Source organism: Chiloscyllium punctatum, chromosome 4 (genome assembly GCF_047496795.1).
Source record: "Chiloscyllium punctatum isolate Juve2018m chromosome 4, sChiPun1.3, whole genome shotgun sequence".
Classification (NCBI taxonomy): Eukaryota; Metazoa; Chordata; class Chondrichthyes; order Orectolobiformes; family Hemiscylliidae; genus Chiloscyllium; species Chiloscyllium punctatum.
Window position 1 is genome coordinate 11,783,507 of NC_092742.1, and position 26,030 is coordinate 11,809,536.

The window sequence follows — 26,030 nt, forward strand, 5'->3', positions numbered from 1 at the left end:
CTTTCTGCTACTCACCAATCTTCATGTCATCTGCAAACTTGCTGATCATACCAACAGTGCCCTCTTCCAGATCATTTATGTATATCACAAACAACAGTGGCCCCAACACTGACCCCTGTGGAACACCGCTGGTCACCTTTCTCCATTTCGAGAAACTCCCTTCAACTACTACTGTCTCCTGTTGCTCAACCAGTTCTTTATCCACCTAGCTAGAACACCCTGCACACCATGTGACTTCACTTTCTCCATTAGTCTACAATAGGGAACCTTATCAAACGCTTTACTACAGTCCACGTATATGACATCAACAACCCTTCCTTCATCTAACAACTTGGTCACTTCCTCGAAGAACTCTATTAAGTTGGTAAGGCATGATCTCCCCTGTACAAAGCCATGTTGCCTATCACTGATAAGCTCATTCTTTTCTAAATATAAATAGATCCTATCTCTTAGTACCCTCTCCAGCAACTTCCCCACCACCGACGTCAGGCTCACTGGTCTGTAGTTACCCAGAATATCCCTACTACCCTTCTTGTACAGGGGGACAACATAGGCAACCTTCCAGTCCTCCGGCACCTCACCTGTATTTAAAGATGCCACAAAGATATCTGTCAGTGCCCCAGCTACTTCCTCTCTCGCCTCCCTCAGCAATCTGGGATAGATCCCATCCGGTCCTGGGGATTTGTCCACCTTAATAACCTCTAGCCTACCCAACACATCTTCCCGACTTATGTCAGTCTGATCCAGACTAATCGAACGTCTATCTCTAATCTCAAGATTCATCATGTTCCTCTCCTCAGTGAACACTGATGTAAAGTAATCATTCAGAATCTCACTCATTCTCTCAGGTTCGGCACACAGCCTTCCTTCATTATCTTTTAGTGGACCAATCCTTTCTCTAGTTACCTGCTTCCTTCTTATATAAGAATAAAATCCTTTGGGATTTTCCTTAATTCTGCTTGCTAAAGCTATTTCATGACCCATTTTAGCCCGCTTGATTCCTTGTTTAAGACTTGTCCCACTCTTCCGATATTCCTCCAGGGCCCGTTCTGTCCTTAGCTGCCTAGACCTTATGTTCGCTTCCCTTTTCCTCTTGGCTAGTTGTACAATTTCTCCTGTCATCCACGGTTCATGAATCTTACCCTTCCTGTCCTTTGCCTTCAACGGGACATGCCTATCCTGCACAATCTTTAACCTATCTTTGAAAGCCTCCCACATCCCAAATGTGGACTTTCCTTCAAATAGCTGTGTCCAATCCACATTTCCCTACTCCTGCGTAATTTTGATATAATTAGCCTTGGCCCAGTTTAGTACTCTTCCCTTAGGACCACTCTCTTCTTTATCTACAAGTATTCTAAAACTTACAGAATTGTGGTCACTGTTCCCAAAGAAACCCCACCACCGCAACTTCTGCCACCTGTCCTGGCTCGTTCCCCAGTACCAGGTCCAATATGGCCCCTTCCCTTGTCGGACTATTGACTTACTGCTCTAGAAGAATGGCCATCATATTCAGCTCTACCTCCCAATTTTATTGAATTTTTGGGAAACTATTCCTGTCTTCCACTGTGAGGACTGATGCAAAGTAATTATTCAGTTCCTCAATCATTTCCTTGTTCCCCAGTGTCTATCTCTCCAGTGTCATTTTCCAGCAGCCTGATGTCCACTTTTGCCTCTGTTTTGCCGTTTATATATCTAAAGAAACTCTTGCAGTCTTCCTTTATATAACTGGCTAGCTTACCCTCATATTTAATCTTCTCCCTCCTTTATTTTGTTACCCTCTGTTGGTCTTTGTAAGCTTCCCAATCCTCTAGTTTATCACCCTTCACTACTTCACATGCTTTCTCTTTTACTTTTATGCTATCCCTGACTTCCCTCGTCAGCCATGGTTGCCTTATTCTCCCTGCATCATGCTGCTTTTTCCTCAAGATGAATCTTTGGTGTGTCTCCTGAATTACTCCCAAAAACCTTTGCCATTGCACTGTCTTTTCTGTAATGCTCCTCTCCCAGTCAATTCTATCCAGCTCCTTCCTCATACCTCAATAGTTGCCTTTGTTCAGCTATAATACCTTTGATTTTATCTTCTCCCTCTCAAATTGCAGAGTAAATTCAATCGTATTATGATCACTGCCTCCTAAGGGTTCCTTCACCTTAAGCTCCCTTACCAAGCCTGTCTCATTGCACAGCACTAAACCCATATTGCTTGGTCCCTAATGGGCTCCAACACAAGCTGCTCCAAAAAGCCATCTTGCAGGGATTCCACAAATTCCTTTTCTTGCAATCCACTACCAACCTGATTTTCCCAGTCCACCTGCATATTGAAATCCCCCATGATCATTAGGTTCATGACTAGGAATTAAATTCTGCATCTTACACAAAGATAGGGATCATGATAATTGACATAAAGAAGTAGGGTGCTAGCTAATGGGAAGGTGCAAAGATTGTCAAAACAGATGGTAAGAACTACAAAAGAGAGTCTAAAGAGAAATATTCACTCATTTAACTGGTAAAGTGGTATTTGCTGTGTGCAGGGTTAGTTGGATTTTTTTTTGTAAAATTATTTATCTGAGGTTAATGTGGTCAGAGCTTGGAGTTATCAAAGCACTTTTGTTGATTTTATGCATTGACGTGGAGCAGGGGAGATTAAATTCAGAAGCAACTAGCAATTTCTTTGAGAGTATAACAGTGATCATCATGTTGAGAATAGAGGCAGATCTTGCAGTCAAACACCATTTAGTTTTCATTGCTTCTTGAGCAGAATGATATAAAAATAAAATAATTCATGGTCAAAGTTGGGATGATATAATGCTCAAGGGCCTATGCAAACTCTTAGTTATTACACTAAGAGCATGCTATTTGTAACACCAAAGGGACTCACCCGAGTTTTGCAAATTGAACTGGTTGACTTTTGTCCTTCCTCTTGACAATACATGAAAGCCGAATGGACTTTTAAAGTGGAATCATTTGGTCAGCCTAATTCATTCCATAGCGTTAATATGGTGCTCAAATTATATAGCTTCCAAGTTATCTTAGGTAGTAGCGAGTTTTGAGAAGATTTGTAGCTCAGGTTGAGGTTCTGGATATAGGTTTGCTCGCTGAGCTGGAAGGTTCATTTCCAGATGTTTTGTCATCATACTAGGTAACATCTTCATGTTACCTGCCAGAAAATGCTACCTGGTTGGGTGACGAAACATCTGGAAATGAATCTTCCAGCTCAGCAAGCAAACCTACATCCAGTATCTTAGGTAGTAGTTAGGATGCTGCAATCCACCCAGATTTATTTTGTCAACACACGTGTTGTAATCCTGCACTTTTCCCCCCCTTACCTGCTACTTTCAGATTGAAATTTTCATGTTTTGAAGTGTAATTACTTATCTTACTGTTGTGTTAACTAGAGGCTGCAATGTATACTAGTTACAGAATGTATTGCAGCAACTTAGCAATGTTTTCTTGGCAGCCCCTGTCGAACACAGCCTCTCCTGATGAAGGGCTCCTTCCGAAATTTCTATTTTCCTGCCTCTCGAATGCTGCCTGACCTGCTGTGCATTTCCTGCATCACTCTCTAATCTTGACTCTCTCACTAGAATACAAGGGTAATAGGTACATGGGAATACACTCCTCCACCTTCCTCGCCCAAAAAAAACATTGAACCTCATTCTGATTTCTCTATGTCCTTACCTAACAGCACTGTGTGACCACATTTACTCATTCGACACTTTTAAATTTGATTTATTAATGTCTTGTGTACCTAGGTACAGGGTGAAAAGTTTGTTTTGTGTGCTGTAAAGGCAGATCATACAAAGTGTATTTGTGTATAAGAACAGAATGAGTAATACAATGTTATGGCTGCAAAGAAGGCACACAAAGAGCGAGATCAACATTAAGTTTAAAATTTGAGAGGTCCATTCAGAAGTCTAATAATCTTGGGGAAGAAGCTGTTCTTGAATCTGTTGGTACGTGTGTTTAAGCTTTTATACCTTCTGCCTGATGGAAGAGTTTAGAAGAGATTATAACTGGGGTAAAAAGTGTACAATGTAGTTGCTCGAGGAGATAACCGATTGCTGCTTTCTCAAAGGCAACTAGTGAAGAATAATAAATGCATTACTCCCAGATGATTTATTGCTGAGTTTGAAGCTGAGTGGTCTGCCTGATTTTATTCTAATTTTTGTAATGATTTGATTTAACTGGCTTCGTAGGCTGTTTCAGAGAACAATTAAGAGTGAATCACGTTGGTGTGGTTCACTAATAGGCCAGAATAGGTAAAGGTGGTTCAAAAACAGATATCCATGCAAAACACCGCAGCAGCAGGTCTGGCAGAATATGTGAGAAGAAAGCAAATTTCATGTTTTAAGTCTGGTGACTCTTCATCATTTTCATAGTTGCTTGGCACCGTTACTTTCTAAGGCTCCTCAGATGTTGTAGTATTTTACTAATTTAAAAGTGAAATCATTTTACATATATTTCATTATTGCACGTTGTTTATTCTGCTAATTCTTCTTGTGTTGTATTATATACAGAAATTTAACAAGAGGAGTTACTCGCTTTCGAGAAATTTTGAGGGCCGTGGAAACGAGGACCACACAGAATTTGCGGATGGTGAGTAACCAGACATGTTCCACAGTATTGGGCACCATAAATAAATATGATGCCGATCTGAGACCTGCCACAGAGCTAAGTACAGATTGTTTCCTCTATTAATCACTGGTTAATAGCCTGATGTCGAAATGGGCTACCTGGGCAGTATTGTCACATTCTAGCTAATTGCATAATTGCACTATATATCATTTTAGTGCAGAAAAGGAATTGATCCCCTATCTCCAATATTACTCCCCTCTGTAGCTGCTGGCATACAGTTCCAAGGTCATTAGTTGTCTGCTGGCGCTTTGCCCACATTGTTGTTCATCTATCAACTTGTGTGTCAACAGGCTCTGCCATGAATAACATTATAGTTGAGTCAACATGCAATTTCCAGCATGGGTCACTGGTTACTGCTGGCAGTCCATCTTCCATCCTTTATAAGTTGAACTGATTCAAAATTCTACTATCCAAACAAAACTTGCATTGATTAAAAGCAAAGTGCTACAAATTCTGGAGAACTGATACAGAAAGTGTTGGAGGAATTCGGCAGGTGTGGTAGCATCTGTGGTGAGAGGTCATATATCAAGTCCAATATGATTCCTTTTTGAAACTGCAGGGTGAGGGGGTGGTGGTAGTGAAAAAAATATTTCCTTTTAATGCTATTGAAAGACATGGGGGGAAACAAGTGGAATGAGTGGCGACGCTGTCCAGAACCAACAGCAAAGAGAGTAGAGAAGAAATGTCAGTGTAAAATAGGTGTTCGTAGCAGCAGAATCACTTGAGAGCAAACCCCTGCCAGGAGAGGGGCTTGATGTAATGAAAATGAAGGACACTGATTGAACTTATTGAATTCAATGTTGAGTTTTGAAGACTAAATGTTTCTAATTAAGTGTTGCTCTATAGCTTGCGTTGACCCTTGCCGGACATTTTGAACACCCTTACGATCCATTTCTCTTGCTCCCATTCCGCTTTGTCGATAAATACAGTAATTTTCTAGCCTACTTCAGTTTCAAGGAAGAGTCATCTTGGACCTGAAACCTTCACTCTCTTTTCCTTTGTACAGATACTGCCACATGCTGAGCTTCTGCAGCACTTTCTATATTTTATTTATATCGAGGCCTGATCATCCATTCTGTGCTTGGAGACATGCAGCATTCAGTCCAACCACACCTCATTTTATAATCTGCAATTTTCCGATCCCTCCATGACCATCCTTGTGACTTCCTTCAGCCCTATAGAATAAACTGCTGCTTGGTGGGTGTGATTTCAGTTACTGAGCTTGGAGTTCCTCTCCAAAGTTCTGTTTTTCCCTCTCGCTTCCTTTAAGATGATCCTTAAAACGTGCCTCATTGAAGCTTTTGGTTGTCTGTCATAATGTGTCTCCGTAAGTGACTCTGTATTAACATTTATTCGCACAATATCCCATGAATCACTTTGGGATATTTTAAAATATTAGAGAGGTACAAATGAATACAGGTTTTATGTTGATTTGAAATCAAGACAAGAGCCAAGCAAGGATCGTTATTTTTATCTGAGAAAGACATAGAAATATACAGCACAGAAACAGACCCTTTGGTCCAACTCATCCATGCCGACCAGTTGTCCTAACCTAATCTGGTCCCGTTTAGAATTAGAATTCGAATTCCTACAGTGTGGAGACAGGCTCTTTGGCCCAACAAGACCATATCAACTCTCCAAAGAGTAACCCACCCAGACCCATTCCCCTACCCTATATTTGCCCCTGACTAATGCATGGTGGCTCAGTGGTTAGCACTGTAGCCTCACAGCGCCAGGGACCTGGGTTCGATTCCAGCCTCAGGCGACTGTCTGTGTGGAGTTTGCACATTCTCTCTGTGTCTGCGTGGGTTTACTCCGGGTGCTCCAGTTTCCTCCCACAGTCCAAAAATGTGCAGGTTAGGTGACTTGGTCATGCTAAATTGCCCATAGTGTTAGGTGAAGGGGTAAATGTAGGGGAATGGGTCTGGGTGGGTTGCTCTTCGGAGGGTCGGTGTGGACTTTTTGGGCCGAAGAGACGGTTTCCACACTGTAGGGAATCTAAGCTAAACACAACCCTGACCATTATGGGCAATTCAGCATGGCCAATTCACCTAACTTGCTCATCTTTAGATTGTGGGTGGAAACCAGAGCACCCGGAGGAAACCCACGCAGACACGGGGAGAATGTGCAAATTCCACACAGTTGCCTGAGGCTGGAATTGAACCAGGGTCCATGGTGCTGTGAAGCTGCAGTGCTAATCACTGAGCCACCATGCCGCCCTACATTTGCCAGCACTTGGCCCATATCCCTCTAAACCCTTCCTGTTCATATACCCTTCCAGATGCCTTTTAAATGTTGCAATTGTACCAGCCTACAATTCCTTCCTCTGGCAGCTCATTCCATACGCATACCACCCCTCTGCGGGAAAATGTTGCCCCTTAGTTCCCTTTCATATCTTTCCCATCTCACCCTAAGCCTTTGCCTCTAGTTCTAGACTCCGTAACCACTGGGAAAAGACCTTGTCTATTTACCCTATCCATGCTCTTTGTGATTTTATAAACATCTATAAGGTCACCCCTCAGCCTCTGACGCTCCAGGGAAAACAGTCCCAGCCTATTCAGCCTCTCCCTGTAATTCAAGGCCTCCGATCCGGGCAACATCCTTATTAATCTTTTCTGAACCCCTTCAAGTTTCACAACATCCTTCCCATAGCAGGGAGGCCAGACTCACAATGCAGTATTCCAAAAGTGGCTTGACCAATGTTCTGCACTGCCGCATTATGACCTCTCAACTCCTATACTTGATGCTCTGATCAATAAAGGAAAGCATACCAAATGCCTTATTCACTATCCTATCTACCTGCCAATCTAAAGGAGCTATGCGCCTGCACTCCAAGGTCTCTTTGTTCAGGAGCATTCCCTAGGACTTTATCATTAAAGTGTATTACTGAAGAAATTGTGAATGCTGTAAATCAGTTCTGAGGAAAGGTCAATCAACCCAAAATGTTAGCTCTGATTTCCCTCCAGAGATGCTGTCAGACCTGCTGAGCTTTTCTGGCAATTTCTGTTTTTGTTTTGTTATTTTTATCTATTTAGCTATCTTGGTAACTGTGCCAATTAACACCTCCTAATTTCTGACCTAGTTGATAAACCACCAAAATGGTTCTGTCTGAACCAATTATATCTGAAAATGAATAGAAATTAAGTTAGTTTGTAGTGTATGTTGAATTTATAACACAATGCTATGGTCAATCACCTCATTGGTCAAGTTGAATAATGGACAAATCAAAAGCAAAGGGCAGCAGATGTTGGACGTAGGCATTGATGGCTGGACCTTAAATTTACTGCACGTCCCTAGTTGCCCCTTGAGAAGATGGTGGTGAGTTGCTTTTTTGAACTGCTGCAGTACATGTGCTATAGGTGGGCCCAGAGTGCTGTTAGAGAGGCCTTCCAGGATTTTGACTCAGTGACAGTAAAGGAACAGAAATGTATTTCAAAGTCAGGATGGTGAGTGCCTTGGAAGGGAACTTGCGGGTTGCATTTATATGCTGTCCTTGTCCCTCTTAATGGAAGTGACTATGTATTTGGAAGGTGCTGTCTGAGGAGCTTTGCTGAATTTCTGCAGTGCATCTTGTAGGTGGTGCACACTGCTGCTACTGAGTGCCGGTGATTGAGGGAGTGGATGTGGTGCTCATCAAGTGGGCAGCTTTGGCCTGGCTGATGTCCAGCTTCTTGAATGTTGCAGCTGCACCCATCCAGGCAAGTGGGGAATATTCCGTCATATTTCTGACTTGTGCCATGCAGAGGGTGGACAGGTTTTGGGGAGTCAGGAGATGAGTTACTTGCTGCTGGATTTCTAGCTTCTGACCTGCTCTTGGAACCATTGTATTTGTATAACTGATGTTTCAATACGATAGTTTTGAGTGTTAGAGTCGTACACCGAAAACTTATGTTTGTATAGAGCCTTTAATGTAATGAGACATCCCAAGGTGTTTCACAGGAATACCATAAAGAGTGACACAGGGGCTCAGTGGTTAGCACTGCTGCCTCAGTGCCAGGGACTCTGGTTCAAATCCAGCCTCGGTTGACTGTTTGTGTGGAGTTTGCACATTCTCTCCTTGTCTGCATGAGTTTCTGCTTTAGTTTCCTCCCACAGTCCAAAGATCTGCAGGTTAGGTGGATTGATCATGCTAAATTGCCCTGTCTTGTCCAGGGATGTGTAGCCTCGGTGAATTAGTCATACTACAATGCAGGATTGCAGGGATAGGCTTGGGGGTTGCGTTTGGGTGGGATGCTCTTCGGCGGGTCGATGCAGATTTGATGGGCTGAGTGGCCTCCTTCCATACTGTAGCAATTCTATGCTTCTGTAAAACAAAATATGACATCTAGTCATGTAGATATTTAGACAGATATCTGCAAGCTCAGTCAACAGTGCTTTAAAGGAGGAAAAAGAGGTGCAAAAGTAGATAGAATCATCTGGGGCTTTGCCTCTTGTTATGGGAAGCCACAGCACCTAATGCTGGAGTGTTTAAAATTGACCTTTCAGTGAATTGCCAGCTTGATGCGGTGAAGGGACTTGAATGTTGACTTGATCGCATGAGCAATGTCTTCAGGAGTTCTCAACTGCTGGCAGGGCCACCTAAGACAGTAACGTCAGAGAGGAGGAACCAGAAAAAGCGCAATCCACAACAAGTCATCAGTAGCAGTCCAGGCAAAAACACTTGCATGATATCAGTGGCTGCAGCAGCGGATGACGACCGTATTAGTTGGGCAATCCTCAGTCATTGAGATTTCCTTGCTACTGAAACTGGAATTTCTGTCAAGGATCATGTGTTTGCTGATGTTAAAAGTCGTCTAACACAAAGCATTTGCCTAAAATGATGCAAACCGCTGACACACAGACAACACAAACCCTGCGGTGATTGACGAGAGATGACTGGAGTAGGAATGAGAGATCTGGAATTTTGTAGCTTTAGGCCAGTTCAAAAGCGGCTGTGTTTGACTCAGTCATGTCATTCTTGGAATAGGAACAGGAGAGCATTTTGTCAGCTTTCTTTGTGACTGAGCATCCCTCTTCAGGATCCACTCTGCTCACTCTACCCTGGGAAGGGGTCAGAAAAGGTATGCTAAAAATAATCTGTTCTGTTACCAATCTGGCTGAAAAACCACATCTAGTAGGCTCAATTTCCTGCAATTTGAAAACAGAGCAAAACTCAAATCTGAGAACCTGGAATTTATGCCAAACAAAATAATTGCCTGTAATGAAGAAGTGCCCATTTGGGCAGTTCAACATTGATATTGCTGCCCTCTAGGAGATGTGAAGAGCAGGTGAAGGGCAGTTCAGGAAAGAAGATGGTGGTCGCACCTTCTTCTGAAGAGCGAAACCTAAGGATCAACCTAGGCCACGTGGAATTGGATTAGCTATGAAGAATGAACTTATCAACCAACTCTCGAAGTTCCCTGTTGGCATCAGCAATTGTCTGTCTGTTTAAAACTTGCCATGAATCAACATGCAATGGTTGTGAGTACTTGTGCTCTAACCCCTTGATGCCACAAATGAGTCAAACGAAGGTTTCTATTCCACTTTGGGCACCATATTTACCAAAATCCTGAATGAAAATATAATTAGCCTCTTTGGATACCTCAGTATCAGGGACAGAAAGGGTACCAATTCTGGGAAGGAACCATCAAAAAGGGAGGAGTTAGGAATTGGAGCACCAGTAGAATTCTCCTGCTCACCAAATGTGAGGAACGCCAGCTGGTCATCACTAACCCAGTGTTCCTCCATAAAAACAAAGTCAAGACTTTCTGAAGGCATCCACAAACAAAGCACTGGCACGTGATTGACCACATCATCGTGCAAAAGGATGTTCTCATTACCAAAGTAATGACCAATAAATACAACTGCTGGATAAACCATCATCTCACCTGCTCCTTGATGTCCATCGAATGCCACCAGAAACAGCTGAAAATGAACAAACAGCTTAGAAAAAGGCTCAATATTGCACAGCTTCAAGAGTTGAGCAGACTCATGAGCTTCCAATCATGTTGACACCAAAATCTCTGAAGAATTCATTTTAACGGAATGGCGGAAATCTGGAAAGTGCTGAAGACATGCAGCCAATGGTTTCTTCACAGCAAGACCAAGAAACGCCAAGACTGTTTCAATAAGAATGTTTGTATCCAAGATGCCATCAACAAGTAGAGGAAAGCTCTACATGTCTTTTAAAAAAAACACCAGTGAGGCAAACAGGTGAACTTCTCAAACAGTAAAGGTGGAGTTATAAAGAATGAGGAAAATCAAGAACTAATGGTGGTCTGAGAAAGCTAAGGAGCTGCAACTGCTTGATGACAAGCATGACAGCCATAGTTTCTTCAGTGCCACGGACCCAACACCTTCAGCCTCAAGCTGGTGCGGAGTAAGGCTGGTCCCCTGTTGAGAATCAGGAAAAACACCAGCCTCCAACAGGGAGAACATTTTAAAGAACTCCTAATCTACAAGAAAATCATCACCAAGGACATGTTTGAGGAAATCCCTCAGCTCCACACTGAGGATGATCTTGAATTCCTACCTAGTGTGGTAGAAGTTTAAGGCACCATTAGACACATGAAGAATGAAAAGGCCACAGAGTTAGATAGGATTCCAGCATCAAAAATGCTGCCATCACCACCGTCTTCAAGAAGGGAGACAAAGTGGACTGTGGGATCTATTGAGGAATCTCCCCATTGCCAGGAAAATCATCGCATGAATCCTCACTAGGCGCCGTGTCCCAGTCTCCAAGGAAAACCTTCCCGAGAGGCAGTGTGACTTCTGAACAAACTGTGGAATTATGAGCATGATTTACAGTACTTGGCAACTCCAAGAGAAATGAAAATGTGTTGCTGGAAAAGCGCAGCAGGTCAGGCAGCATCCAAGGAACAGGAGAATCGACGTTTTGGGCATGAGTCCTTCTTCAGGAATGAGGAAAGTGTGCCAAGCAGGCTAAGATAAAAGGTAGGGAGGAGGGACTTGGGGGAGGGGCGTTGGAAATGCGATAGGTGGAAGGAGGTTAAGGTGAGGGTGATAGGCCGGAGTGGGGGGGGGGTGCCGGAGAGGTCAGGAAGAAGATTGCAGGTTAGGAAGGTGGTGCTGAGTTCGAGGGTTGGGACTGAGACAAGGTGGGGGGAGGGGAAATGAGGAAACTGGAGAAATCTGAGTTCATCTCTTGTGGTTGGAGGGTTCCTAAGCGGAAGATGAGGCGCTCTTCCTCCGGCTGTTGTGTTGCTATGGTCTGGCGATGGAGGAGTCCAAGGACCTGCATGTCCTTGGTGGAGTGGGAGGGGGAGTTGAAGTGTTGAGCCACGGGGTGGTTGGGTTGGTTGGTCCGGGTGTCCCAGAGGTGTTCTCTGAAACGTTCTGCAAGTAGGTGGCCTGTCTCCCCAATATAGTGGAGGCCACATCGGGTGCAGCGGATGCAGTAAATGATGTGTGTGGAGGTGCAGGTGAATTTGTGGTGGATATGGAAGGATCCCTTGGGGCCTTGGAGGGAAGTAAGGGGGGAGGTGTTGGCGCAAGTTTTGCATTTCTTGAGGTTGCAGGGGAAGGTGCCGGGAATGGAGGTTGGTTTATTGGGGTTATGGACCTGACGAGGGAGTCACGGAGGGAGTGGTCTTTTCGGAACGCTGATAGGGGAGGGGAGGGAAATATATCCCTGGTGGTGGGGTCCGTTTGGAGGTGGCGGAAATGACGACAGATGATACTTTGTATATGGAGGTTGGTGGGACCAACTCCAAGAGAAATGCCAGGAATAACACCAACCACTCTACATGGCCTTCATCAACCTTACCAAGACGTTTGACTCAGGAATCGGAAAGCACTTTTAAAGATTCTTCCAAAAGGCCAGCTGTCCAGTGAAATTCATTAACATTCTCTGTCTTCACTATGACAGATGGTCCTCACTGGTAAAATGACACAATCCTTTGAGGTCAAGGAGAGAGATTTCATCACCTACACAATTTTCTCCATCTTCGTTGTTGTCATTCTTCGTCTTATCACGAACAGACTTTCCAGTGGTTTGGACATTATCTACAGTTGCCACCTTAACCAGTTGAAATCCAAGAAGAAAACTACACTAACCTCACTTGTTGAACTTCAGTGTATGGATGACCGCATCATCTCTGCTCTCTTAGAAGAGAATCTTCAAACCTCACTTGATACCGAAGAATTAGTCTCAGCCTCCACCTCAAGAAGACTCAAATCCTTTACCAACTTGTGCCAGGCAAAGTTCTGGTCCATCCCTCTATTAAGATCAACACATCCAGTCTGCAAGTGCCAACTTTGGATGGGAATCTTCAACAACTGTGACATCCATGTTGTTACCAAGATCTTTGTATATAAGGCTGCCATCCTTCCAACTCTTCTACTTGGCTGTCACAGATGCTACCTTAGGACACTTGAGAAGTATCATCAATGTTGCTTGAAACAGATTCCTCATATCAGCTGAGCGGACAGACATGCTAACATTGGTATCCTTGAAGTAGCTAATGGCTCCAGTATCAAAACCATGATAAATTGAAACCAACTCCAGTGGGTTGGACACTTGCTGAAGATGCCTGGGTTCCGACTACCAAAGCAAACTTCTTCATTCAACTCAAGAAATGCACTTGAATGTGCAGAGGACACCTCATTTCAAAGACTGGATTAGTGGTGCTGGAAGAGCACAGCAGTTCAGGCAGCATCCAACGAGCAGCGAAATCGACATTTCGGGCAAAAGCCCTTCATCACCTCGTTTCAAAGACTCCATGAAGGCTTCCCTGAAGAGATGCCAGAAGTCACATGACATCAGGTTATAGTCCAGGTTTATTTGAAGTCACAAGCTTTTAGAGAATGCAACATCGATGTCAACACATGGGAGGTCCTGATTCAGAAGAAACCGACTTGGATGAAAGTCCTGTACGAAGGCACACATTTCTTTGAAAACACCTGGTGGCAAGATGACGAACTGGAGAAAGGAATATCAAAAATCTCAAGGCCAAGGACCAAGTTCCACCTTCCAGAAACACCAACCAAATATGCATTTCGAAATACACCTGTAGGACTGGGCTCACCAGCCACTTAACGACTCTCAGAACCCATGACCAGTGACATGGAGTTTCTTGGTGGACAGTTATACATGTTAGCAAGTGATTACTGATGATGGATTGAAATTGAGGAGTGGAGATACCTTTGGTTTATTGAGGGACTTGAGGGTAATAGAGAGTAGTGACCAAGGACATGAATGAATTCCAAATTATAGACAATGACAGGACAGAAAAAGGCTGTTCAGCCCATTGTGCTCATACTGGCTGAGCTATCTAGATTCTGTGACAATTATTAGAAACTTTTTACATTTCTTGAGAATCAGTCACTTGTGGCTTAGTAATAAAAAATGCATAGAGAACATTATTCTACACATATGCAAGCCTCATATGCAAGGATAGTGAAGAAGACATTTGGTATGCTTTCCTTTATTAGTCAGAGTATTGAGTACAGGAGTTGGGAGGTCATGTTGCGACTGTACAGGACATTGGTTAGACAACTTTCTGAATATTGTGTGTAATTCTGGTCTCCTTCCTTTTGGAAGGATGTTGTGAAACTTGAAAGGGTTCAGGGAAGATTTACAAGTATGTTGACCGGGTTGGAGGATTTGAGCTATAGGGAGAGGCTGAATAGGCTGGGGCTGTTTTCCCTGGAGCGTCGGAGGCTGAGGGGTGACCTTACAGAGGTTGATGAAATCATGAGGATCATGGATAGGGTAAATGGATAAAGTCTTTTCCCTGGGGTTGGGGAGTCCAGACCTAGAGGGCTTAGGTTTAAGGTGAGAGGGGAAAGATATAAAAGAGACCTAAGGGGCAGCATTTTCACGCAGAGGGTGGTGTGTGTGTGGAATGGGCTGCCAGAGGAAGTGGTGGTGGCTGGTACAATTGCAACATTTAAAAGGCTTCTGGAAGGGTATATGAATAGGAAGGGTTTGGAGGGGTATGGGCCAAGTGCTGGCAGGTGGGACTTCTGCAAACAGACCTCAGAGAACCTTGCAGGTAACGTTCTAGTCACTACTGTCTTTGGGCTAAGCTCCTATTCAGTTTGCAGTCAGGCAAATATGATTACTCAAACAAGAAATTGGCAAGTAATAGGCACCTGATGGACCAAAATGGGCATCAACTTTGAGACAAGGAGAAAGAGTGAAGGAATTAAAAATGTTCGAAATCTGGGAATGATTTTAAGATTCCCATCTGAATTAACCAAGGGCAGAGGTATAATGTGACCAACATAAAGGATCTGATTATACCATTTGTACGTTACTATAGTCACTCCTTATGTTCCAAGCAAGCTTACTGTCAAATTCTAGTTTCCACTTCTTAATCCATCCCTGGGTGGTCCTCTTCTCTTTGCAGTCTTGCACCAGACAGGAGTAAACAATTTTTGAAGTTTGCCACTCCAGATTGCAAAAACAGGAGGACGTGGAAATATGTGTGTAGTGTTTGTTGTCTTCCAAAATTTATTAGACTTTGGAACAGTATCGCAAGATTGGAAGGTGGCGAATATAATATAATGCTTTTTTTAAAAAAAAGAGGTGGGGAGATTGGAGAGAAAACTGGGAATTGTAGACCAGTTCATAGTCATAGAGATGTACAGCATGGATACAGATGCCTCTGACCAACTCGTCCATGACGATCAGGTATCCTTAATTAATCTAGTTCCATTTCCCGACATTTGACCCAAATCCCTCCAATTCCTGAAGAAGGGCTTTTGACTGAAATGTCAATTTTCCAGCTCCTCGGATGCAGCCTGACCTGTGCTTTTCCAGCACTGCATTCTTTAACCATATCCCTCTAAACCCTTCCTATTTATACAGCTATCCAATTAAATATTGTAATTGTACCAGTCTCCACTACTTCCTGTGCCGACTCATTCCATACACGCAAGACCCTCTGTGTGGAAAAAGTTGTCCTTCAGGTCCTTTTTAAATCTCTCCCCTTTCACTTTAATCGTATGCCCTCTAGTTTTGCACTCCCCAAATCCAGGGAAAAGACCTTGGCTATTCACCTTATCCATGTCCCTCATGATTTTATAAACCTCTATAAGGTTACCCCTCAGCCTCCGACGCTCCAGGGAAAACAGCCCCAGCCTATTCAGCCTCTCCCTGTAGCTCAAGCCCTCCAATCCTGGCAACATCCTTGTAAATTTTTTCTGAACCCTTTCAAGTCTCACAACATCTTTCCTGTAGCAGGGAGATCAGGATTTAATGTATTAAGCCAGTTAGCCTATCATCAGTGTTATGAAGGTATAGGTGTATACTGTACCTTTGAGAGAGTGAAAGCTAGAAAGGACTATGTGAAAGCACAGAATGTGCTAAACAATTTAAAAATGTAAACATTTGGTTGTGAAACAAATAGCTGGAGCTGTGTTGCCATGGTACACGACAAATTTGAATTGGGCCAATCAGTTTAAATTATGCTCGGAGATACCAAAATCGAATTGAATTTGAATTTTAATGTTTTGATGACATCAAAACAATGAGACGGTCTGATGTTTTGGAGTATATAAAGTTGGATATAAACAGTTAGCCAGAGCGGCAAAAAGCACCAATGAAAATACAGCCTGCAGAGCCTCTCTCTGAAAGGTACCTCTTCATATGAAATTTGTGAAGCGGACTTGCATCTGCCCTACATCTCATTCCCAAACATTTAATCATTAACGACTAGCTAATGGGAAAAGCTTTTCTTCATTTCAGTCTCAAGGGAGATTTAAACAATCTTTGGATAAGCACATATAGATGTTGATGGGATAGTGTAGGGAGATGGGCTTAGATTAATTCACAGGTCAACACAACATTGAGGGCTGAAGGGCCTGTTCTGCGCTGTATTGTTCTAAGACCGAAGAAAAGACCCAGAAAAGTACAGACGAAGATACCAAGGAAAAAATGACAACTGACTGGTTTTGAAATTTGATATTTTTTGTTAAACTTAATCAGGGGTTTTTATCGGATCAGTATATTGTTGCAGAGTGGGAGATACATAAATTGTTCAGACAAAGGAGGATTACAGTGTAGATAGTTGGTGTTCAATGTTGTTGTGTTTCTTAGAATTAATGAATAAATTGATAAATGTTTTTCTTTACATAGAGGGATTTTTGTAGTTGTGGGTCACTCATACTTTAACAGATTACGATGTGAGTTGAGCTTTTCTGTGTGTCTGGTTTAATGTGTCTGGGGATATGTTCCAGGACATATCATGGAAGCCTGCAACTGTGAATAGGAGCGAACCCATTCACTTAAATGGGAAACGTACTGTCCCAGCAGCCTCCTGGTCCCTGATTCCAGAACATTCCCTATGATATGTTCTGGCTGCGGATAACCGTACCAGCAGAAAATGATTCCATGGATGCGTGTATCGCCTGTATCTCCATACTCCAACTGTGGAAAGCAGTTTTCTGCTGCACTACTGGTTTCCACCCTAACTATCCCATTATGACTCAGAGTTACTGCTAACCTAAAGGTCTGTGGCATAGACCTGTATTTCTCTAGGCGTTAGACTTGAGTTGGATTTACTCATTTCATGTAAGATCCTTCTATCACATACAATTTTCATAAATAATCTGATTTTCAACATTTTGGCAGTTACCATCTGTATGACCTGAGAGAGAACTGAAAGCTGACTCACTTTTGCTGGCATAAGATCTGTTTCCATCAGAAGATTTGAAGTTAAATATAGACACTGTGGGTGTTACATAGACTCAGTAGTTTTCTTCTTAATTATCAGGATTTTTTGTCTTCTCTTCACTGAACAGATTCCAATTATTTTTCCCCTTGGATAATTTTTTTATTTTCCTGATTTTCTCCCTTAACCATCTGTTTAATTATCTTGCAGTCATGAGTTTTTTTTCCATTTCTTCGAACTGTAAGTGTTCCTTGCTTTCCAAAATCTTTTCTTGCTCTGCATTCCAATCACATTAGGAGCCCTATCATGTTTCTTTTATATTTCCCTGCTTGCAGCTGCAAATTATACTTTAAGAAGGAAAATCACTAACTTTATTTATGAATATCATTGTTCCCTTCTCCCTCCTGTCCACACCACCACCACCGCCACAAAAACCACCACCTGTGATTTTGACCACTTTTTTCTGGGCTTTTTCTTTGAACAATTTTTCAAATACCTGTGACACTTCATAAAAGTGCAGAACTTTACTAATCATTATCATGCAAGATTGACCTTCAGTACAGCCGGGAAGGAAAATAGTCAAGGAAAGAGAAACCGCAGGAGACCAGCACTATCAAAATGCTGAGAGAACTGGCATGAGCCAAATGGCCTCTTTCTACCCAAAACAATTCTCAGATTCTGGTTCGGATAGATATGACTTGAGTACTCCTCTGCAGATCTTCAGCAGTCACACACCTTTCATTTTAAAAACAAGTGTAGTGGTTGGAATGAGGTCAGCCAGGTGGACTTCAAAGAAAATGAGTTCCCTGACTGGGCTGTTAATCTGGACCAGGGAGCTCTGGCTGACAGATATAAGCAGGAGTTCAGAGTTCTGTTCACTCTGAGATCTGGTTCTGAGGAAGCCAGACCAGTGTCAAGTACAATGCGCATATAAGTAAAAGGTGACTTGTTGATGGGATACTAGCCTCTGTGAAGTTATTTCAATAAGAGAAAGCAAACTTGCTTCTATAACTCCTTATACTATCTCATGACATCCAGAAACACCTTATAACTTGTAAAGTACTTTGAATGTGTAATCAGTGTTATACGAAGCACATTTTCTCAATTTTCACAAAGCAAGCCCCTCCCAATAGCTATATGGTAATAACCAGATTTTTAAATATGATTATTGAATGAAAAAATAACTATTGGTCACACCAAGGATAACTTCCTTTGTTTTTCTTTTGATGCTGAAATCTTCTTTGTCTCCATAGAGAGAAGATGACTTAATATCTCAGCCAAAAGACGACACCTCTGACACTGTAACTGTCCCTTAGCACCATGCTAGGTGTGTCACACTTGTGCTTGTGTCTCAGGAGTAGAACTCTAAACTGTGACTTTCTAACTCAGAGAGAGACCTTCCTTTGGAGAGGTTGGTTAAGAGATCAATGTTGGCCAGGCAGCAAATAAACTACTCACTCCTTCTTGAGTAGTGCCACAAATTGACCAGTTAAGTAAGGAATACATATTGCCCCAGAACACCAGACAGAATTCCTTTCTTCAAAACATTAAAATAAAAGAACAGACGGTGATAATGTCCCTTCCAAAGGAGTCACCACCTACTTCAGGATTGCACTGGAATGGCAGTCTAAATACTGTTTTCAAGTCTCTGGTCCTCAGTTGGAGACTGGACTTCAGGAAAAAAAGGCATAAAGGAAAGAATGGGTGGCACACAGTAGCTCATTGGCTAGCACTGCTGTCTCATAGCACCAAGGACCCAGGTTCAATTCCATCCTCAAGCGACTATCTCTGTGGAGTTTGCACATTCTCCCCATGTCTGTGTGTGGGTTTCCTCCAGATGCTCCAATTTCCTCCCACAGTCCAATGATGTGCAGTTTAGGTGGATTGGCCATGCTAAACTACAGGGGTGTGTAGGTTAGTGGAAATAGTCAAGGGAAATTCAGAGGTGCGGGGAGGTGGGGGGAGGGTTCTGGGTGGGATGCTCTGTGGAGGGTTGGCTTGGACCTGTTGGGCTGAATGGCCTGTTTCCACATTGTGGGGATTCTATGAAATAATTAGAGCAGGAATTTGGAAGGGAAGAATTAAAAAAAAACAATGTAGGAGTAAGCTATGTACAAGAGTTTATCTTTGAAATACTTATTTTTCATGGTGATGAAACCAATAATATTAAAAGTGCACAGTTTTCTCTTTGTTTTATCCCAAACATTTTTCTTGCATTCTATACCTTGCAGACAATTGCCAGGCAACTTGCGGAAATACTACTACGAGGAATGTGTGAGCAGAGCTACTGGAATCCACTGGAAGACCCTCCACAGCATTCCCTACTGGATGACCCGCTACATGTGAGCTCTAACACAAAGAATTATGCACTAAGCAGGAGGCCCAAAGTGTATACTGGAGATAGGTGAGTCGTAGGAAGATGAAAACATACGCTTCATCATTTTTGGTCTATTCTACCATCCAAATAAAGCTGGTTTATAATCCACGATAGTCTTGCCAGCCACAAATCTAACAATCTCAGTTTCAGTTGACTCCCATCCTAAGCAGTACATTTGAGAAAAAGAGTTCCACATTTCCAGCACCTCATGGGGCCATCCAGCTCAATTCCATACCTTGGCTTTATGATGCAAAATGTCCTCCACATAAACTGAGGTTGATTATTTTGAATGATCTATCCACTCAAATTGGGTAAGAAAAATGGCGCCTGTTCTCTATTATTGAAAAATGTTTAATTCAAATTCTGGGTCCTTACAGAATTTTGTTATAACAAAAATAATAATTGATTTCTCAGGAACAGATGGATAAGCCCAACACTGGAAGAGTAATGAATTATTCAATGCTTGCTACTTTTTGGTGGCACCCTGAAAGCCGTAGTATTATTCGGGGCTAATTTCTAGTTTTCTCCTTCTTGTTTTCTTAGGTCTTTCATACGAAACCTAATTATCGTCATTAAGCTTCAGAATGGACCATTCTGCCTTGGGAGGTTTTTTTGGTGCTGAACCTTATGAATGTTTGGCCCCAGATGGTTTAACTAATTAAGTGCCCTTAATGTCAGTTGCACTGATAATTGTGATCCTTAAGAACTGCAGAACTGCATCTGATGGTTTGATCAGAAATTTATTTTGGTTTTATGATGATAAATTACATTGCCTGTATTGATCGTACAGCTGGGACACCAGCTCAGTTATACAGATTGTTGATGATGAACATTTATTTCCCAAGGTACATGCTATCTAATCCTTTTAAGCCATCAAGTGCATGCCAATTTATTTTGAGGCTTACTTTTATTCCTTTCAAATCAGATGCCACATCAGCTTCCATATGTTGGTTTACCTGGCTGTTTCAGAAGAAAGTTGATTGTCCTAAAAGAAGCCCTTGCTAGTTTCTTTTGCTGAGACAAAGCTACTTTGGTAGGCTGTTGAATAGGCTTAAATCCTTAGCTTAGTTTTCTATATTTCTATTTATTATAAATTCTTCTCAAAATCAATGACCGGCACGGTGGCTCAGTGGTTAGTACTGCTGCCTCACAGCACCAGAGACCCGGGTTCAATTCCTGCCTCAGGTGACTGACTTTGGGTTGCGCTTCGGCGGGTCAGTGTGGACTTGTTGGGCCGCAGGGCCTGTTTCCACACTGTAACTAATTAAACTAATCTAAATGTGGAATGATACTAAAGAAGCTGGGCTTGCCATCCTTAGATTGGAAATGATTAAGGGAATGGAAGGTTTAATACAGGTGTTCAAAATCGTCAGTGGTTTTGATAAAGTAGGATCATTAATCTGACAGAGAAAACAAAGTTATGATTGGCAAAAGGATGAAGAGGCTGGATGAAGAGAAAATTGTTTTTATGCAGTAAATTCTGAACTGGAATGTGCTGTCTGCAGGAAGAAAATAACTGGCTTTCGTCAGCCGTCAGGTATTGTTACTGCAAAGAGAGATCATCCTGGCCTCCCAGCAGTCCAAAGGCTTTCTCCCTGTATCATTCATGTACACAAGCTGTTCAGGCACCCAGGAACCAATCAGAGTTTGTTGTCAGGCTGATGATCCCCTTTGGCATCCACACCTCATCACAATTTGCACAAACCAATCAGCTGTTTGTGGCTGGCCACATTTTGCTCTGCATGCAACCCATGGTGTTGGACCTACAAACAGCTTCCCCCACTACTTGAACAAAGCAGCAGTGTAAACATCACACACAACGTGTTTCAGTATCTTGTTTTAAAAAGTGCAACAGTGCCTTCCACAATCAAAAATAGAGTGGCACGGTGGTTCAGTGGTTACCACTGCTGCCTCACAGCACCAGGGACCTGGGTTCGATTCCAGCCTCAGGCAACTATCTGTGTGGAGTTTGCACATTCTCCCCTTGTGTGCTTGGGTTTCCTCTGGGTGCTCTGGTTTCTTCCCACAGTCCAAAGATGTGCAGGTGAGGTGAATTGGCCATGCTAAATTATCCATAGTGTTCAGAGATGTGTAGGTTAGGTGCACTAGTCCGGGTAAATGTAGAGTAATAGCGTAGGGGAATGGATCCAGGTGGGTTACTCTTCAGAGGGTTAGTGTGGACTTATTGGGCCGAAGAGCCTGTTTCCACATTGTAGGGATTCTGTGATTCTAAGTGATGCAGTATATACAGAGTTAACAGAAAACTGTGATCAGGCACCCCAAAGAGCCCACCAATAGCATTTTGGGGCAAGCCAGATTCTATGGTTCCTCAGCAACTCATTCAGATGGTAGTGACTGCATAGGCCATTGAATCTCATTACAACTTTGTTTCCTTTGCCTGGGGTTCCAGTTCACTTTTTGAAGACTAATATTGAAACTCATTTAGAAATTGCTTGGTCTCGGACTGCCTCAGAACTGATCTAGTCTGCACACACAAGACTTCCTTCTGCTAGATTCTTCAGGTGGCACTTCAACACCTACTCATGAGCACAATTCCAACTCTTATGCAGACATCTACTTTTATTGAGCTGACAGTGCTCCTGGATTTCTCCAACCTCCAGTATTTCACAGCTTCACCAAATAAGTATTACCTGTTGGCTTCCTTTAACCATGCTGTCAGCTAGCAGATCATAGGACTTCAGTGAGCCTTCAAAGTTAAACAGAGCTCTTAACTGCACAGAGATGACTTATTTGGCTGCCCCTATCTCTGTATCGCAGAGCTCGTGATCTTCCATTGCCTTCTCAGCTCCTCAGGATTCCTTGTGAACCCTGAGTGCCTGGAGCCTGCTAACTAAAGCATCTTTGCTGCTTTCAGCTTTTTCTCCCTTTTTCTAACCTTAATTAACCAACAGCTGAAATTAGCAGCCAGTATCATCTCTAAGATGTACAACTGAACAACCGCACAGAGGTTCCACACGTGATGCATTGCCTTCTGATTCCAAAACCACCTCTGCATGCAGATCTGAGAAGTCTGTGCAACAGCAGGAAAATTGACAGGGAAACCTAGATAGCAATCTGCTACTGTCTCTGACCAGCTAACTTGATCCTTTGTACACCACCATCATAGGCAGGCACAGCTGCCATAGCACCCATAATACTGTGCTGAATTTTTGAAGCCTGGATTATTCTGTGCATGCATCAGAACTCTTGCCTGGAAATCACTCTCTCAGAGGGACATGGATTCTATGTTTCTTAACAAATAAAAATAATGTTAGAGGAACTGAGAATCAGTGAAGTGAAGAAGGGCTCATTGGGTTAGCACTAGAATCTGATCCATGTTTTGGGAAAACTGAAGTTTCTGAAATGTACAAAAGCAAATTGTGAAATAATTTAAATCACTGTAATAGTTGTAGAGTAGCTTAGGCCACCGACGCAATTAAGCCTATAGCAAGTTAAAAATCACACAACACCAGGTTATAGTCCAACAGGTTTAATTGGAAGCACTAGCTTTCGGCGGTGCTCCGAAAGCTAGTGCTTCCAATTAAACCTGTTGGACTATAACCTGGTGTTGTGTGATTTCTAACGTTGTACACCCCAGTCCAACACCAGCATTTCCAAATCAAGCCTATAGCAGCCTTTTTTTTCAATCAAGTAATCCAGTTAGTCCCGTTCTTCATCATGCCACTGCAGTTTTTCTTTGTATATTTGTCCAATTCCCTTTTGACAGCCACAGAATTTGTACCCACTTCCCTAAATAGAATGCTTTGCAAATCCTAACCACTCATAGCATAAAAAACACATTTTCCTCATTTTTGTTTGTCAATTTTTGACATTTATCTTAAATATGAACTCTCGGGTCATCAATTCTTGGTCATTGAAAAAATGATTTTAAAATACTTCTGTTGACTCTTCTCTTAGCCTTCCCTGTGCTAAGGAAAACCATCCCAGCTTCTCCAGTCTATCCAAATAACTGTAAACACTCATTCTTGGAACAAATTCCAGTAAATATAATTTGTATTGTCTTCAAAGTCTTCATGATTTTCCTACATTGGCACCTGAGATGATAAAGGCATATGCAATTATTTCAGTAGTGAACAGGGGATGTTACAGAGAAGATGAATAGACGAAGTTTCCTAGTGGAGAGAATCTAAGGTTCACCTTTGAGATGAACAGATGAAGAAGTTGCTAACACTCTATTTTGAACCAAGAATATAGCAGAGTATGAAGAGCAGACCAGAAAATTGAAAAAGTACAGATTTTATGTTAGGCTCAAGAGCAAGGCTTTCATCTGAAGGCTTAGTGAGAAGTCACTCAAGTACGTATTTTTCAAGCAGCATTCACTGTCCAGTTTCAAAGGCAAAGAATATTCACTAGTTGTCAATGTCTTTGGGATCATACCTCAGTTCCACTCATGACCTTAGTAGAGGGGAGAGATGAACGAATGGTGGTTCTGACCATGTGAGCATAACCACCAGGAGAAAAACAGGCTTTCAAACCTCTAATTGTGACCCAACCAAAATACAACAGAATTTAGCAGATTTATGTTTCCTAATACTTCCTGGAAGGTTTGGAATATTGCTGTTATAAATTTATTGACGCTTGCTTTCTGGAGTGATCTGCAGGTGTAAAACAGAAGCTTTGTAAATTTCAGTTCGCTGATACAGACTCTACTGTCTGCTGTTATCTGGTGTCAGACAATCTGAATTGGAGCAAGTAAAAAGGAATAAAGTGCACAGCAGACTGCAGGAAAGATCTCCAAATTTTCACTACAATCCGCAAAGGAGTGCTTCCTGACATCACCTAAGTTTAAACTTGTACCATCACCACACTTTGTTTTGCACTTGTCCACCAGATGAAGTAGATTCTCCCTGTCTGTCCTTTCAACTCTTTGAACAACTTAAACACCTCAGTTAGCTTTCTCCTTAATTTCCTACATTCAGGGGAGTACAAGCTCAGTCTTTGCCATAAGACCAGGGGAGCAGGATCTCCTTTCCCTTCCAGTGCTGAACACTTTTACAAAGCAAGAAGTTATGAAGCATGGTTTCTTGGTGTCTGCACTGAGTGGTACATTTAAAAATTAGCTTGAATTGTCATTCTGCTGTTCAGATTTATCTAGAACCAAAGCTTTTTATTCATGTGTGCACAAATTGCAGTCATGTTGAAAAAGTTCTACTTCTGATGTATCTTCAAATACCTACTGTCACAAAAGTCCTGAGGTAACCAGCCAAATCTCATGGATCAGAAAAACAAATTTTCTTTATTGAAGAGTGTGGTTAAAATGCAAAATTCACTTCCTCACAGAGTAGTTAAGGTGAATAGTATGAAAGTCTGGATAATTTTGTGAGCGAGGAAGGAATGGATGGATATTTTGATCAGGTCAAGTGAATTAAAATGGGGGAAACTTTTATGGAAATATAGAATTTTAAAACCATTAGGCCAAATGACCAGTTTCAGTTTTGTTAAGTCATTGTCAAATTGTTGCTATGCACTTTAATTCAAAGCACATAGCATATTAAGTCTGAGGATGTAACTTAGAGGTGCAGAACTGGTGTTTTCCTTGATGCACCATGTAACAATTTATTTATTTATTTGTGTGACATGGGCATTGCTGGTTGGCCAGCATTTATTGACCATTCCTTGTGTCCTTGAGAAGGTGGTGGTCAGCTGCCACCTTGAATCGCTGCAGCACCTGTGCTATAAGTGGATCGCAATGCCCTTAGGGAGGGAATTTCAGGATTTTTGACCCAGTGACGTTGAAGGAATGGCAATATATTTCCAAGTCAGGATGGTGAGTGGAACTTGCAGGTGTTCCTGTGTATCTGTTGCCCTTGCCCTTCTAGATGGAAGTGGTCATGGGTTTGGAAGGTGGTGTCTGATGAATCTTGGTGAATTTCTGCAGTGCATCTTGTAGATAGTGCACACAGTTACTACTGAAGGACAGTGGTAGAGTGTGTTGATGCTTGGGATGTTGTGCCAATCAAGTGATCTACTTTATCCTGGATGGTGTTAAGCTTCTTGAGTGTTGTTGGAGCTGCACTTATCTAGGCAAGTGGGAAGTACTCTATCACATTGCTGACTTTTGCCTTGTAGATAGGCTTTGGGGAGTCAGGGTGAGTTACTCGCCACAGTATTACTAGCCTCTGATCTCCTTTTGTAATCATTGTGTTTTTGTGGCAAGTCCAGTTAAGTTTCAGGTCAGTGATAACCCCCCCGCCAGCCCCAAAAAAAGAATATTGATAGTAGGGATTTCAGTGATGGTAGCACTACGGAATGTCAGGTGGTTAGGTTGTCTCTTTTTCGAGATGATCATTGCCTGGCATTTGTGTGGCACGGATGTTACTTGCCACATGTCAGCCCAAGCTTGCTATTGACCACATCTAGTTGCATTTGAATATGGGCAGTTT

General features: G+C 42.4%; 1 protein-coding gene across 1 annotated transcript in view; it reads left to right on the forward strand.

The window, feature by feature from the left end:
* ttc7b (tetratricopeptide repeat domain 7B) overlaps positions 1-26,030 on the forward strand; it is a 350,185-nt gene that overhangs the window by 103,200 nt on the left and 220,955 nt on the right. Inside the window, exons 4-5 of the mRNA XM_072568076.1 lie at positions 4,515-4,593; positions 19,481-19,653. Coding sequence (XP_072424177.1) covers positions 4,515-4,593; positions 19,481-19,653 — 252 coding nt within the window. The remainder of the gene's footprint in view (positions 1-4,514; positions 4,594-19,480; positions 19,654-26,030) is intronic.